The sequence below is a fragment of the Hyalella azteca genome, unplaced genomic scaffold (genome assembly GCF_000764305.2).
Source record: "Hyalella azteca isolate HAZT.00-mixed unplaced genomic scaffold, Hazt_2.0.2 contig11811, whole genome shotgun sequence".
Classification (NCBI taxonomy): Eukaryota; Metazoa; Arthropoda; class Malacostraca; order Amphipoda; family Hyalellidae; genus Hyalella; species Hyalella azteca.
Window position 1 is genome coordinate 50,699 of NW_025941794.1, and position 14,388 is coordinate 65,086.

Here is a 14,388-nt window from a genome sequence, read left to right on the forward strand (position 1 = left end):
ACGATCGAATTTAGAAAACCGTACTTTTTCTGACAAAAAAAGCTAGCTTTGGTGTATTTTAGATACTCCACTGCAGTGAGTTTACCAAAACATATATTTTTTAATTTTAATGTTCTTATTATTTTATTATTGCGACGACGGTCATGCACGCACGAGGAAGCATGGTTGAATTAATTAATTCAACCATGCTAGGAAGAACAGGTGACGAACGAAATTGAACCATCGATGATCTGGGGAGGAGTTAAAGTGTATAGATGAGCAAATGCAAAGAGGATGACAACGAAAGCTACCACCTCCACGTCCACGGGACTGATCCACAGGGAGAAAGCACTGAGGGTCGTTGCGAAGGGTAGGTTGGCGAAAAGATGCTGGGTGTTCAGGAACGGATCACCGAACTCGAGGCAAGCGGTTATCGGTGAACGTTACACCATTTACTTAGGGCCAGGAAATCATTGTGACCCGAGCGTAGCTGATAGAGGGCGGCGAATATATAAAGGGAGGGAGTGAGACTACTTCCGAGGCGATCAGAGATGGTGGGGTAGCCAGGGCACAATTTATATCGGCCGTTTCAGCCATGCAGTTGGAATTTCTTAGCAAATAATGTTATGTCGCCACTTTTGATTCGAGGGAAGGCCAAATTTGACATGAACTTAGTCTTCATAGGTCTTCATTGAAGAGCACTGGTAAGGAACTGTAAGCATGCAAGTTTCAGGTGCGCGGACAGAGAAAGATCGCCTGTTTCAGCTTTGTGGTGGCCAGGTTTCTTTCTTTCTTCTTTAATTGGAATTTATGGGAGCCTCTGAAGACTAGTTCAATGTGGCCCCATGTCAGAACAGTTCAAGGAATTTGACTGAATTTTGTTTTCAGGTACAAAATTCGGTGTCTTGAAAAAAAACTCAAGATTTCTCAATGGCTAAAAGGCTACAGAACGGGGCCACCAAAATGGAGACCACATCGGGGCGGAGAGCACCACTCCAGGGCAGCCAGCCCCACTCCAGGGCAGAAGGCCCCACTCCAGGGCAGCCAGCCCCACTCCAGGGCAGAAAGCCACACTCCAGGGCAGATTAGCCCCACTCCAGGGCAGATAGCCCCACTCCAGGGCAGAAAGCCCCACTCCAGGGCAGAACCTGGGGACACTAACCACTACCTGGGGACACTAACCACTCACCTGGGGACACTAACCACTACCTGGGGACACTAACCACTCACCTGGAGACATTAACCACTCACCTGGGGACATTAACCACTCACCTGGGGACACTAACCACTCACCTGGGGACACTAACCACTCACCTGGGGACATTAACCACTCACCTGGGGGCACTAACCACAAACCCGGGGGCACTTACCACACTTCGAGGCATCTTAAATCTTTGTAAAGAATTTTGCAGTTAGGTGTCGGGAGCATTTATAGGTGTTCAGGAGTTAAACTTCACTTTAGCTGGTCGTAACTTCCGCCGGCTCAACACCTCGGAGCGGGACAGCACGGCAATTTCAAAGTTCGAGAAAGATAGTTCCAGAAAGGTGACGTAGCAGCCGGCCGAAGCCGGCTACTGTCACGGGAGCTCAGCAAAAAGAACCTCTTGCCTCAACGGTTAGAACAGAACCCCCGGTGGCCAGGTTAATTTTGAGGCAATCAGTCAGAAGTCCGTGAGCTGAATAATTAGCAGGATTGCAATGGCGGTACAAGAGGGGATGGGGTGACGTATTGTGACGAACGAAGAGCGCTTTGGTCAATTTCTTAGCGGCGGATCAGTCAGAGGCACTTCTTTGAGCTTCGTGAAAAAGACGCACATGGTTAGATGATGGCAATGTTGAAAAATCCGCACCAGGAATTCGAATAACAAAGTTGTTGATAAGCGAAAGGATTACAACAAATCTTTGGGGACAGATTGGATTCACGGTAAGTTAAGGCAGGGCGTCAGCCTGCCTTTGCTTTGCCAAAGCCAGCGGGCCAGGATGTGGTGGAGATAAGGGGCAGCAATCATAGTGAGGAAAGCCTACGCATACCTCTCTGGTGGTACGCGTAATTTAAACCATTCTTGTGCGTGAGGCTAAGGAGGCCTTTGCATGAATAATATTGGCCAAGTACGATGTTCTTTGGATCCCGTCACTATCGCCAAGGCCTACAACGAGCTGAACATTTTCCTTCAAGAGTCGACTCATTTGCTGGTCAATGAGACGTGATCCATGGCCAAAGCGACGCGTTATGCTGATTACACATAGCGTGATTCTCACGATAAAGCCTCGTCAAGCGCCATCTTGAACACTTAAAGCATATGGAGCGAGGCCCGATTCACGTTCAGTTAGTGTTCAATAATATTTGGGCACCATGGAGAAGATATAATTGGCATGATTTGCTAATCAGGAACAGGTGGGCAAACAATTTACGGGAGTTCGTCGAAGGGCTCTTCTGAACATAACTCTGGCCCATTGATGCCTTGAAGACGACATACAAGTCACGACTGAGTCAGTAGTCATTCTAACCTGACGTTCAGAATTTCAATTTAATGCCCGTCGTTCTTCTGACGTGTGGAGGGTCATGGACTACCCACTTGATGAAGCGCCAAAAATAGCATCCAAGAGAATAATTTAAGTAGTTATTTCACTAGCATCGGTCAGAGAGACGAAACTCAACAATCGTACGAGTCGTGGTCGCATCTCGCTGCGTAAGACTGAACTAACTGGGCTGCAAATGCACCTCTGCGACAAACTAAGATTATTTCCAAGTATTCAAGGAAAGAGGTAAAAATATTCAAGCGCTGAAACTTTTTTAATGTTGTCATAAACTTTGCCGCCACATTTACAGTGACATTCAAACGTTGACTTCAGGTAAATAACGTAACACGCCGAGCGAGCATTTTCAAAGTACGCTTCATACGCAGTATCCAGACAAAATAAAATAATATTAAACATGCAAAAGCTTTCCAAAAACAAATGTTCGTTTCATAATGTAGCTGCTGGATTGAAATTTCTGAAGCTATACTAAAGTAAAAGGAAATGACATTCGCTAGGCTTGAATCCGCTCTCAGAGGCTCCGTTCATATTTTTGATCCAGGATGAATGAAAAAAAATTACAAAACTCGCAACTGGCTAGCCCCATATTTCCAAAAGATGAATAAATCATAACTTCATTCATCGTTATGATCAAATTTTTCCTTCATGAATCATTATAAATATAATTACTGTTCATGGCTAATGTCTTGATTGGATCGTGCCAGCAATTGAGCCTTAATGTGAGAAAATAGTAGCTTTGAAACAAAACTTATTTCACAGGAATGCAATCAAGCTTCATATGAAGTTTCTTGATTAAACTAAAGAACTTTTCAATTAGTGAGGTCATTTTCTATTCATTGATTTATATAGTAGCCACATAAAAGTAATTTTTATCTCGATTCGCATTCAATGGCCTAATGATTGCATGGTATCATACAAGTTCTCAAAAACGAGGATATGAAGGAGGCGCAAAAGGCATGGGTTCCTGCTGTTGTGGGATTATAGGCAGGTTGGAAAATGGGCGGCGAGTAGCCTCCATTTCCTGACGAGGATACGAGTTTGGAGGGCACACACGAGTGGCCGGCGTACGGGAGTGGCCGGCAAGACCGGTCTGCAACTCGCCAGTATCTGAGGAAAAGTTTCGGGCATCGGAACGCTGCCCGGAAGTTACACCAGCTTTGGTTAGAAACGCCAGCGCTGATGCAATGCACTCCATATTAGGCAGAGACCCGTGAGAAACTGGTCGCGCTGGTGCACCTCCGCTTTCACTGAGAGTCATATTCCCTCGAGTGTTTGGGTCAATGCTGCTGCTTGCGGCCATCGACGTAGTAACCGCTGAAGACAAAAAAGAACCGGATTCCCAGTTGGCTCCTGTCAACGCAAGAGGACGAGAAATCCGGCTTTTCTTCACAACCGATTGCGGTCGTAGCTTTTGTACCTGGATTACACCGTCAATAATTGCGTAGAGTTTCGTGTCATCCACTTGCAGGCGTCCAAGAATCATGAGCTGTTCCACAACTTTTTGAGCAATTTCTGACAGTGGACATTGATGGTTATTATCAGCGATGGCTATGATGTTCACACTGCAGAAGTGTTCGCTCCAAATCTTAGAGAGCAACCAGTCCACCGACTGCAAGCAGACACTCCCGCTGGAGTCGAGATCGGTGCATCCGGGATCTTTTAACATGGCATCTTCGATCTTCCTCTTGGAACGTTCAACAGTATTGATATTGGGAATATCTTTGAAAATAGATAAGGGGTCTTTTCCTAAAATATTTGCATTGACAGCAGCAAAGAGTAAGTTTGATATTTTTGGGGCCAAATCTGCCAGGTGTGCCTCCAGTTCATTCAATAACTTGAGTGTGCTGATCACGGAATACTTGAATTCACAGCCAGTATCTGTGCTTGTGGTGGCTGCAGGTGTTTTAGGATGGCTCCGAGGCAGACTAGAAGCAGCCTTTGTGATGAAACTCATAATCTTCTTGGTTTGTTCACTGCCGTGGGGCGTCTGGTCAGGGCGACCGTCCGTTTTCAAAGTTGTTGAAGAAGAATGCGGTGGCGCCTCATCTTGGCCATCAGCGCGAGCCTCTTGGTCTAAGCCGTGCTTGCTGCGCAGGTTCTTGCGTTCTTGGTCAAGGTGGCTTTTGGCGCGATCATCGATAATGGCGCACCACACCTTATACCATTCAGGCTGAAAATCGAAATCCTTCACCGGAATATTTTGACTCTGAAGTTCCATGCTGCGTCGTTGATAGAAACTCCTCCATTCCTCGGCGTAATCGGGGTGAGCCATTGGGTGATCCTTGAAGTAGGTCTGTACAAATATCAATTTGCATCAGTGAGTAGCTCAGCTCACGATATTTTCATACTTAAGCATGTAAACGTAAAGAAAAAATTCTTGAAGGTCCTGACACTTGGTTCTCAATGCGTCATATGTAGAATTCAGTGAGAATAACGACGTTCCGTTTTCATAACATTTAGGTTTACTCAATGAAATTAAGATTGAAGTGGTCCTTAAATACTGATAAGGCTGGTGCCGGTATCCTAGTCTTTACAACATTCTCACGGAAAATAAGTTATTTAGAAAATAACGAAGAAAAAATATTCCATAAATGGCACTGCCAAAGAGTTCAAATAATTTATAAGACATAGTTATTAATTTAATCTGACCATGCTACCTCACCGGTATAAAAGTCTTAAATGTGGCATTCAAGTAATGGAATAGCATAAACCATCGAATACTGGCACCAACTCGCTAAAAAATAAATCTGAGAGCAGAATTATAACTCAAAAGATACCATCAGAATTTAACAATTCAAATACTTTTCACTTAGCGGCAAATTGCTGGATGTAAAATAATAAAATTTAATAAATCTCTCATGAAACTACAATGATGTACAATGATAATTCGAGTGATCTTACCTTCATCTTATTCATGTGCTCTTCAAGCGCGAGCAATTCATTCTTGAATCGAATGTGAGCTGCGGAAGTCTCTTCGGAGAACCTTATTCCTTCGCCTTCTGTACGGCGATCGCCGTAAACCGACCTCAAGGTCTTCGCAGCGTAACTCTGGTTGCGCTCAGGAGTGTGGCTTCGGCGGCGAGGAGTGATGCTGCGGCGACGAGGGGTGATGCTTCGACGGCGAGGAGTGATGCTGCGGCGACGAGGGGTGATGCTTCTACGGCGAGGAGTAATGCTTCGACGGCGCGGAGTGATGCTTCGACGGCGAGGGGTGATGCTTCGACGGCGAGGGGTGATGCTTCGACGGCGAGGAGTGATACTTCGACGGCGAGGGGTGATGCTTCTACGGCGAGGAGTAATGCTTCGACGGCGCGGAGTGATGCTTCGACGGCGTGGAGTAATGCTTCGACGGCGCGGAGTGATGCTTCGACGGCGAGGAGTAATGCTTCGACGGCGCGGAGTAATGCTTCGACGGCGCGGAGTGATGCTTCGACGAGTGGTGATGCTTCGACGGCGCGGAGTGATGCTTCGACGAGTGGTGATGCTTCGACGGCGCGGAGTGATGCTCCGACGGCGCGGAGTGATGCTTCGACGGCGAGGGGTTATGCTTCGACGGCGTGGAGTGATGCTTCGACGGCGCGGAGTGATGCTTCGACGGCGCGGAGTGATACTTCGACAACGAGTCGAAAAATTGTCGTCTCGAGGTGAGATGCCACGCTCTCTGAAAGTTATGCGTTCCTGGGAAATACTGCGACAACGAAAATAGATTTCTTCCTCTGCATTAGCGAGAAAGCGAGAACCCCTTGAAGGATTGTCCCGAAAATATGCATCCAGGACCTCTTGACGCCAAGGACTGCCGCTACGGCAAGTCTCGTACCCATGCTCATGGCCGTGTCCATGATGTGGAGATGACAAGCCACGATAAGAGCTGCTATGATGAACGGCCGGACCAATGAATGAAGGCGGTTGACGATTCCAGTCATAATTTGAGCAGCCAGCGCGGGTTAAGCGCTCTGGAGTCGTCGGTCGGTGAGCGGCACTAACGACATTGCGCCCTTTGTCAAAACAATCAACTAAACCAAACCAATCTGACGCAGAATGGTCGATACTTTCATCGACGTGCCTACGGCTGGATGATTTATGTCCCAGCTCTGAAGGAATCGAGAAATCAAGACGTGACGCCAAACTTGAACTGAGTTTCAGACCCAGTCGACCACCCAGCCTGCTAGCCATTGGCCGGCGAGACTGGTAGGGCGTCGCAACTCCATCATCCCGCACCTCAGAAAACCTGGAAAAAAATAAAATACATATCTTAATTATGGTTAATGTGACAGTAACACACAGTCTTGTTAATTTGCAGATTATATTACATTGAAGAAGTGATTAAACCTTAGAGCAGTGGTAAGTATGAGTAAAATTAAGTCTTTATATTTTTCGGAAGACTTCCACCTTTTCCCAATCCTGAATGCAAAATAACATAATAGTACTATTCATCGTAACCGAAGCTTTACAAAGCTTGTTAACATGTTTTCAGAGTGGCCACTGCACGCCAATTACTTTTCAATTTAAGACCGAGTTAGCCTACCAACGAACAAAATTATGTTACAGAACAGCAAACAAACTGTTTCTTCAAATGAACATCGATCGTGAATAAATAAAATGGAATGGGTAAAATTTAGAAGGTGTGTTATCTCAGCTATTATAATGTCAATTATTAAGTATGCTATTTTGGATACTAGCGTTGCTTGACTTTCCCATATGGAAATCTTTTACAAGATGGCGTTTAAGAAACGCACACATAAAACGCACTATTTATGCAGTATATCCGGACTCGTACCGATGTCTGCTAATGTAATTCTACGATTAAATCATTTAACTCGAACGTTAACTTGTCCCTTCAAATAACTAACTATATTTGGAGAAATCAAGAGCACGTGGATTTTCAGGTATCCATGTTGCGTCACCATGTCTTGAGCTTACTTTGTGTGGACGTAATGAGCGAACGAACATGGACGTCCATTTGGCGGTAACAAGAGATCACGAACATGGGGTTTTATCTAGTCTCGGACCAATATAATATCCAGATTCGTAGTTTCGAAGCTCACGCTACAAGTTTAATTGGAATTAGAAGAAACTTGTGACCTCTAATTTCGCTCATTCAAATTACCATAGAGGGGGAAATTAGATTCACGTATTGTTATGACAGGCTCCATTTTTGCGTTTTTTGTTGAACTTCTACTGGGTCATCAAAAAGGAATTGTTATTCATACATTCCATAAATACCGAGTTTAGACTATAATAACTCTCCATTTATCTTCTACAATTGAAAGAGCCTGATTTTTCTCATGCATGCGATAAGGTGCCTGTACACAGGGATAGTACTAGCCGCTAGTTCATCCGCCGCTTGAACTGTCCACGCTACTAGCCTCGTGTATAGGTGCCTGTACACAGGGACAGTACTGGCCGCCAGTTCATCCGCCGCTTGAACTGTCCACGCTACTAGCCTCGTGTATAGGGGTTCAGCCGCTTCAGAGGCATGCGCCGGCAAGTGCCCGAGATGCAGCCGAGAAGGACAACGATGTGTTGATTTCTGCGCTGGAGATTGGAGAAGTGGCTAGTAGCGCTGATGCTGCCATGGCGAGAGCATTTGTGCCGCTCTTGTGAAGTATCTTGGGTCAAGTGAATCATGGATTCTTTGAACGATAATGTTTCTAAGAGGAATCCAACAAAATGGATTCCAGACGAAATTCAATTATTCTTTGAAATATTCCAAAAATACGAATTAAAGTGGAATGTTTGCCATGACGGTTACTCCAACAAAATGAAGAGAGAAACGAGTATTTTGAAACTGGAAGGAGACCTTATTAGTCAGGGCTTAGTTGTTCCCGACGTTGCATTTTTAAAGGTTAGAATAAAGAGTATAAAAACGACGTACAGACACGAGTTGTTGAAGGTGATCCCACTATCCATCTTTGCAGAGCTCACTCGATGGCTTCTAACGACGCACTAGCGGGCGCGAACGAGAAGATACTACTCTCATCGTGTGTACAGGCTTACTTGCCGGATAGTCAACAAACGACCGATACTAGCCAGATTTACCAGCAGTCTGCACTATCCCCGTGTACAAGCACCTATACTTAGATAGTGTATACTGTTGAAAACACACGAGGACTTGTTCCTATTTATAAGTGGGATGTCTTGAGTTTTTAGTCTTAGATTCAACCTCTAACATTCCATCAATACTTTCCCGCAAGTCGTCACGAATCTCGTTTGCCCATTATTGGAGCACACAATCCTCATACCTCACTTCTTTACCATTGTTTACGTTTATTTTTTGGAACTTCAACGATTTTTACTGAACGATGTACAACGCTATATATCAGCGGTTCCCTGCTATAAAAGAAGCCCACATAGTGCGGCTCCGAGATACCGATGACAGGTGAAGCGTGACGTGTGGGAAGAATTTTTATTTCCATCGAGAAATTTTCTACCTATTCGTTAAATTCTTTCTAATTATCAATCTTGATCTTTTTTCTATGAACAATTTTAAAATCGTTTTTGGAGTGTCAAGATATTTTCCCTACTCATATGATCGTGCGAATATAAATACAGTTGTTCGCGATGCGCATCCGAGTACGTTGGTATGACGTCACGCAATCTTTATTCTTGACTAACGGGGCATAAAGCGACAAGTTGGAGGACTTGATACTAACTAACGCGTCCCCTTATTCGGCAGTACGCATTCCTGTCGAGCAGCGGAACATAACGGTATCCTATAGTGACATTGACTCTAGTTTCCTCTTCCGGGGTTTCCAATTTGCGTATTTTAGGGTCCATGAATATTTTTAAACAGAGGCCTAGTTTGAATGCAACTTTCAACTCTTATCAATTTGAAACTGCGAATGGATAGGTTTTGCCAGATTTTCTTGCTTTCCCTTCTATCTTCAAAATTGAGGTTTAACTTTTTCTTAATTTTTTTTTAATTGAACAGTGCTTATTTTCGTTGCTTAAATTAAATTACTATTGAATTTGCGATTCAGGCAATCGAGTGACATAGTTACATCTATAAAACACGATCGCACACTTGTCAGGTTTGAATCCATCTAATACAGCGGCTGGCATAGCTGTATACTTGAAATGTTAGCATTGTATTCTGAACGAGTATTTACCCGATTTTCACTGCCCTGCTGAATCCTCATAAGCAATTCTGATATAGAGAAATATTCAGTATAGTGCAGATTCGATGGTCTCGGCTAATGGAAGCTCTGCCTTATAATTCATGAACTAAAGAGTGTTATCAAGATAAATGATTGATGTCTAATTTTCAATGGCCACTGGAGAATAATTATCAGAAGTCGCAATTCGGAACGCAGGATAATGCTTTCACTTTTCAGTCAGAGTCATCATTGTTTAATACTGCTATAACTGCAAACCTGACACGCCAAAGGGAACAAATTATTTCAGTCGACATCAGAGTTCACCGCGTTGCCATGGTTTGCTTATTATGCATGGAGGGAATTCGAGATGGAGCGAAGAATGAATATTCTTTTATTCAGAAAAGAACATAAGATATCCTGCTTCCATTTGCCGCGCCCATGGGGCGTCCATGTAACTTGGGCTCCTCCGCTGTGGTGTCACTAAACCAAAAATTCGGGTCAAAGCAGAGAATTTATTTTGACACAAGATCTACTACTTCAGAGTAGCAATAAAATACTGAGATTGCATATGCAAAACTACACAGGTCTATTATGGCTAGTTAGGTAGGGAATTTTTTTATTTGCAGTTTCGCAGATTGCGAAAGGAGCAGCTTCATCTTTGGTGTACACAAGTTTACACTCTGTTTTAGCCGCAAGTAATGAGAGCGAAACAGCATTTTTATTTTAACCTCTGGAACTTGGTGGTATTTTATTTTATTAACTTCAACTCACTTTAGCACATTCATGTATTGTCACGATAGTCCTTCACTGTAACTTAATACTATGTTACCCCCACTTGAAGAGTGGAAGCTTGAAAATTCCCTCGGGTCAGAAGTAAATAGCGACCCGAAAAATTGTACAACTCAGCAACTAACACTCAGAAATATCTTAGGCTCATTTTCTAAATAGCGATGCACTATTTGCTCTTGGGTGACCCAGTTTAGCCCGGCAGAAAGATATATCACAGCTACGACGCTCGCTGCATGTGTTGTGAATATATATATATTCACTATTATTAAACAAATACACTTTTCGGACATGGACCTATTTATTTTTATAATCGTACATAGTAGGGAGTAATACTCGATAGAAAATTTTCAATTCAGCTCGTTTCATAAACCAGCGTTCAATTCGCGTTTCAAGTTGTTTCATAAACCAGCGTTCAATTCAAGTTTTCGGCTGTTTCAGCGAGTTTTATAAACCAGCGTTCAATTCAAGTTTTCAGTGCGTTTCATAGAGCAGCGTTCAATTCAAGTTTTCAGTACGTTTCATAAACCAGCGTTCAATTGAAGTTTTCAGTTATTTCAAGTACTAAAACTGATAAATTCCGATGAAATAAATCAAGGTGTTCATAGAATAGAAGTGTAGGCACTGAAGAAATAGGCCCATGGCCTGTTGCCGATTCTTGTTCTTTTCGTGACTTGATTCACAAGGGATCCGGCCTTTGAGACCCGATCTTTCCATAACTGACGATTGGTTGAGATAGCTGCTGGACTTATTGCCTGGTCCATAAGTTGCTAGGCATTTTAAGACTGAACATATGCTCCTGCATAGCTTCGTCTAGTCTGTTCTTGAAGGCGTTCTTCCTCGGAGCGTCACCGATGGCATCAGGGAGGCTGCTCCACATGTCGGTGACTCGAAGAGAGAAGAAATTTTGTCGCATGGATGTGTTACAATGTAGTTTTTCAGTTCATAGCCGTGGCCCCTGGTGTTGGTTCTTGTTTCAAATAGTAGTAATCCTTCTGGGACATTGTATAAGCAATGAGGATACTTGTAGGCTTCAATGAGGTCCCACTCAGACGTCGATAACAGAGGCTCGATAACTTCATAATCTATAATCTTTCCTCATAGGACTTGCCTTTCAAGCCCGGAATTATCCTCGTTGCACGTCTTTGAACACTATTAAATTTTTGTCCTCTTCAAGTTTCGGCGACCACACGACGTTTTCAAACTCTGGGTTCGGGCGCACGACAGCAACAAACAACTGCTTCATCGCTACTGCATGTAGGAACTCGAAAGAGCGTCTGATCAGTCCAAGTCGTTTATTGGCTTCATGAACTTGACCTTCAATATGCTTAAAAAATTTCAACTCACTGTCGATATTAACTCTTAAATCTTTTTCCATTGTCGACTTCGACATCATCACACTTTCGTTTCAACCGTGTCTTCTCATACTGTAATCTTGCTGTTCATTATTCTTGCCAAGGTGGATTACTTTACATTTGTCAGCGTTAAAACGCAGCTGCCACTTATCAGCCCAGTCAACCAGCCTGTCAAGATCAACTTGCAACTGTACTTTTTGCACCGTATTCTTCACTGTATTATAAATTTTTGTGTCATCAGCATACATCGAGCACGCGCTAGACACAGCTTCTGGCAGATCGTTTATAAACGCAACGAATATAACAGGCCCGAGAACGCTTCCATGTGGCACGCCGCTGCGCACTGAAACCCAGTCTGATACGGACCCATTAATACTGACACGTTGTCGTCTCCTTACTAGAAAATCTCTGATCCATTCGAGTACCTTACTCTTAATTCTCAAAGACTTCAATTTACGCAACAGCAGCTCATGCGGGACACTGTCAAACGCCATGGCAAAATCGAGGTACACTGCATCAACTGGCTCCCTTTCGTCCAGCAGGCGCATCCATTCGTTTAGAGTAGGCAGGACGTTAGTGGTGCAGGATCTCCCGGCAATAAAGCCATGTTGACAGCTGATAGGAGATTATTAGCAGTCAAATGATCTATCAATCGATCCCTCACAACAGATTCCATTACCTTGCAAACGGCACCCGGGCAGCTTAATTTTTTGAACAATGGCAGCAGCACCTTTTTGCACCTTTTGCACCCGGGCAGCACCTTTTCTGAACAATGCTGTCACTTGAGCTTCTTTCCAGTCAGCCGGCAAGATCCCTTCGTTCAAAGTTTTTCGAAAAATGGCGTCAAAGGGCCGGCTAGGACAGTTGCTAACTCTTTGAGTAATCTGGGGTGGAAGCTGTCCGATCCACATGACTTGTTTGGATTAACAGCGATAAGGCGCTTGAGAACCTATTTTCTTGTATTTCAAAACTTGGTAATTTAAAGCTATTGAGGAGCGACTAGGCGCTCCTCAATAGCAGGAATACTGTTCAAATCCTCTTCAGTGAATACGCTACTGAAAAACTGATTAAGAACGTTAGCCTTGCCCTCATCAGAGGATATCTTTCGTTGATCTACTTTCAAATCAGAAATACCGTCCTTTATCTTGCACTTCGAGCTAGCGTACAAAAAGAAGGCTTTCGGGTTCTTTTTTGCATTTTTAGCAAAAATTTTTGCGAGGGTTCTTACTGCGGTGCGATAGCTTTCTTTAGCTTGATTTCGAGCTCTTGCGTATAGGTAGTAGTCAGCATCGCTACGAGTCCTTATAACGCTGGTAGGCTTCCTTCTTTGTTTTCAGCTTAGCGAAAACTGTACTGTTCATGCAATGAGTTTTTTTTTGCCCCACCAAGCTTAATTTTAGGTACACACGCATCAACTGCAGACATAACCGTGTCCTTGAGAAATGACCATGACTCGGCCACATTCATGTCATGAATACAGTTCGAAATATTCACTGCTTCACGGAGTTTATCATAGTCGCCTTTCGTAAAATTCAAACGCACACGCTTTCGAGACGTCTTTTCTGTACAGCACTTTAGACTGAAAAACAATGATTGGTGATGGCTTTTGCCCAAAGGAGCCTCGTGACGAAGCACATCTAACATCGATTCATCACTAGTAAACACCAGGTCTAGAATATTGGGAGTCTGTTTACTTCTATAATGGGTTGGCTTGGTAACATACTGGACTATGAAGAAGTCTCTCACAGACTCCATGAACAAGGATGCTTGGCGATTCTCATCCTTTGGAGAGGATCCATCTGTCCAGTGTAGCTTTGGAGGATTAAAATCACCAACGATCATTGTGTTTGACCTACGGAAAGTCATGCCCGGTAAAAGACTGTTTAGCGCTTTATCGTTATCAGAGAAACTGTTTGGTGATCTATACACGACGCCTATGAGGAGGCTATTTTTGCCTTCGAGAGAAAGTTCGCACCACACTGATTCTCTAGCTGATTGATGCTGTGCAGATAACTTGATTTTCTTAACCCCATAAAAGATTCTAACCCACAAAGCTACACCTCTACTGCACTGCTCTTCAATTGAGTTATGAAAACAATCAAAATCTCGCACTGATATTCAACAGGTACAAATTTCCCCCCGTAATTTTTAGGGAGTGTTTCTGTAATACAAATAATGTCTATGCACTCTTTTTCGATCACAGTTAACAGTTCACTTTTTTTGTTCAAAACAGAATCCAAGTTCGTATAAAAACATTTTAAAACTTTTTGTGCACTTTCACTTTGAACTTTGATGCATGCGTTTACTTCCTACATTATTTACAGGCCTGGATCTATGGATATGACTTCTTACTTGTCTTCCAGCTCCGCTGACTGACCGTGTGCGGCCGGTGTTATCTTGACATCGTGAGAGTGGTTGACCCGAGTCTCCGTGTTTAAGATAACAATAGCGCCAAGCGGCAAATCGCATCAGTTCATCATCTTTCCCCTATTATACTTAGGGTGAGCAATACTCAAAATCGTCGTGAGAATGTTGAGCTCACCGAAAATAACTGGCACGTACAGAGGACTTTGAGTAAATGAATGTGCATCGTGAAAGAGTTGTGTTATTTTAAATAATTTCAACCAGCAAGT

General features: G+C 43.6%; 1 protein-coding gene across 1 annotated transcript; it reads right to left on the reverse strand.

Annotated features, from left to right (window-relative positions):
* Positions 1 to 2,758: 2,758 nt before the first annotated feature.
* On the reverse strand, positions 2,759 to 12,308 carry LOC108681193 (the record flags this gene model as incomplete). The annotated part of the gene is made up of 4 exons (XM_047883016.1): positions 2,759 to 4,810; positions 5,419 to 6,745; positions 7,080 to 7,084; positions 12,213 to 12,308. Coding segments are annotated over 4 exons (2,799 nt in total), but the record flags the coding sequence as incomplete, so codon positions are not given.
* Positions 12,309 to 14,388: the final 2,080 nt, after the last annotated feature.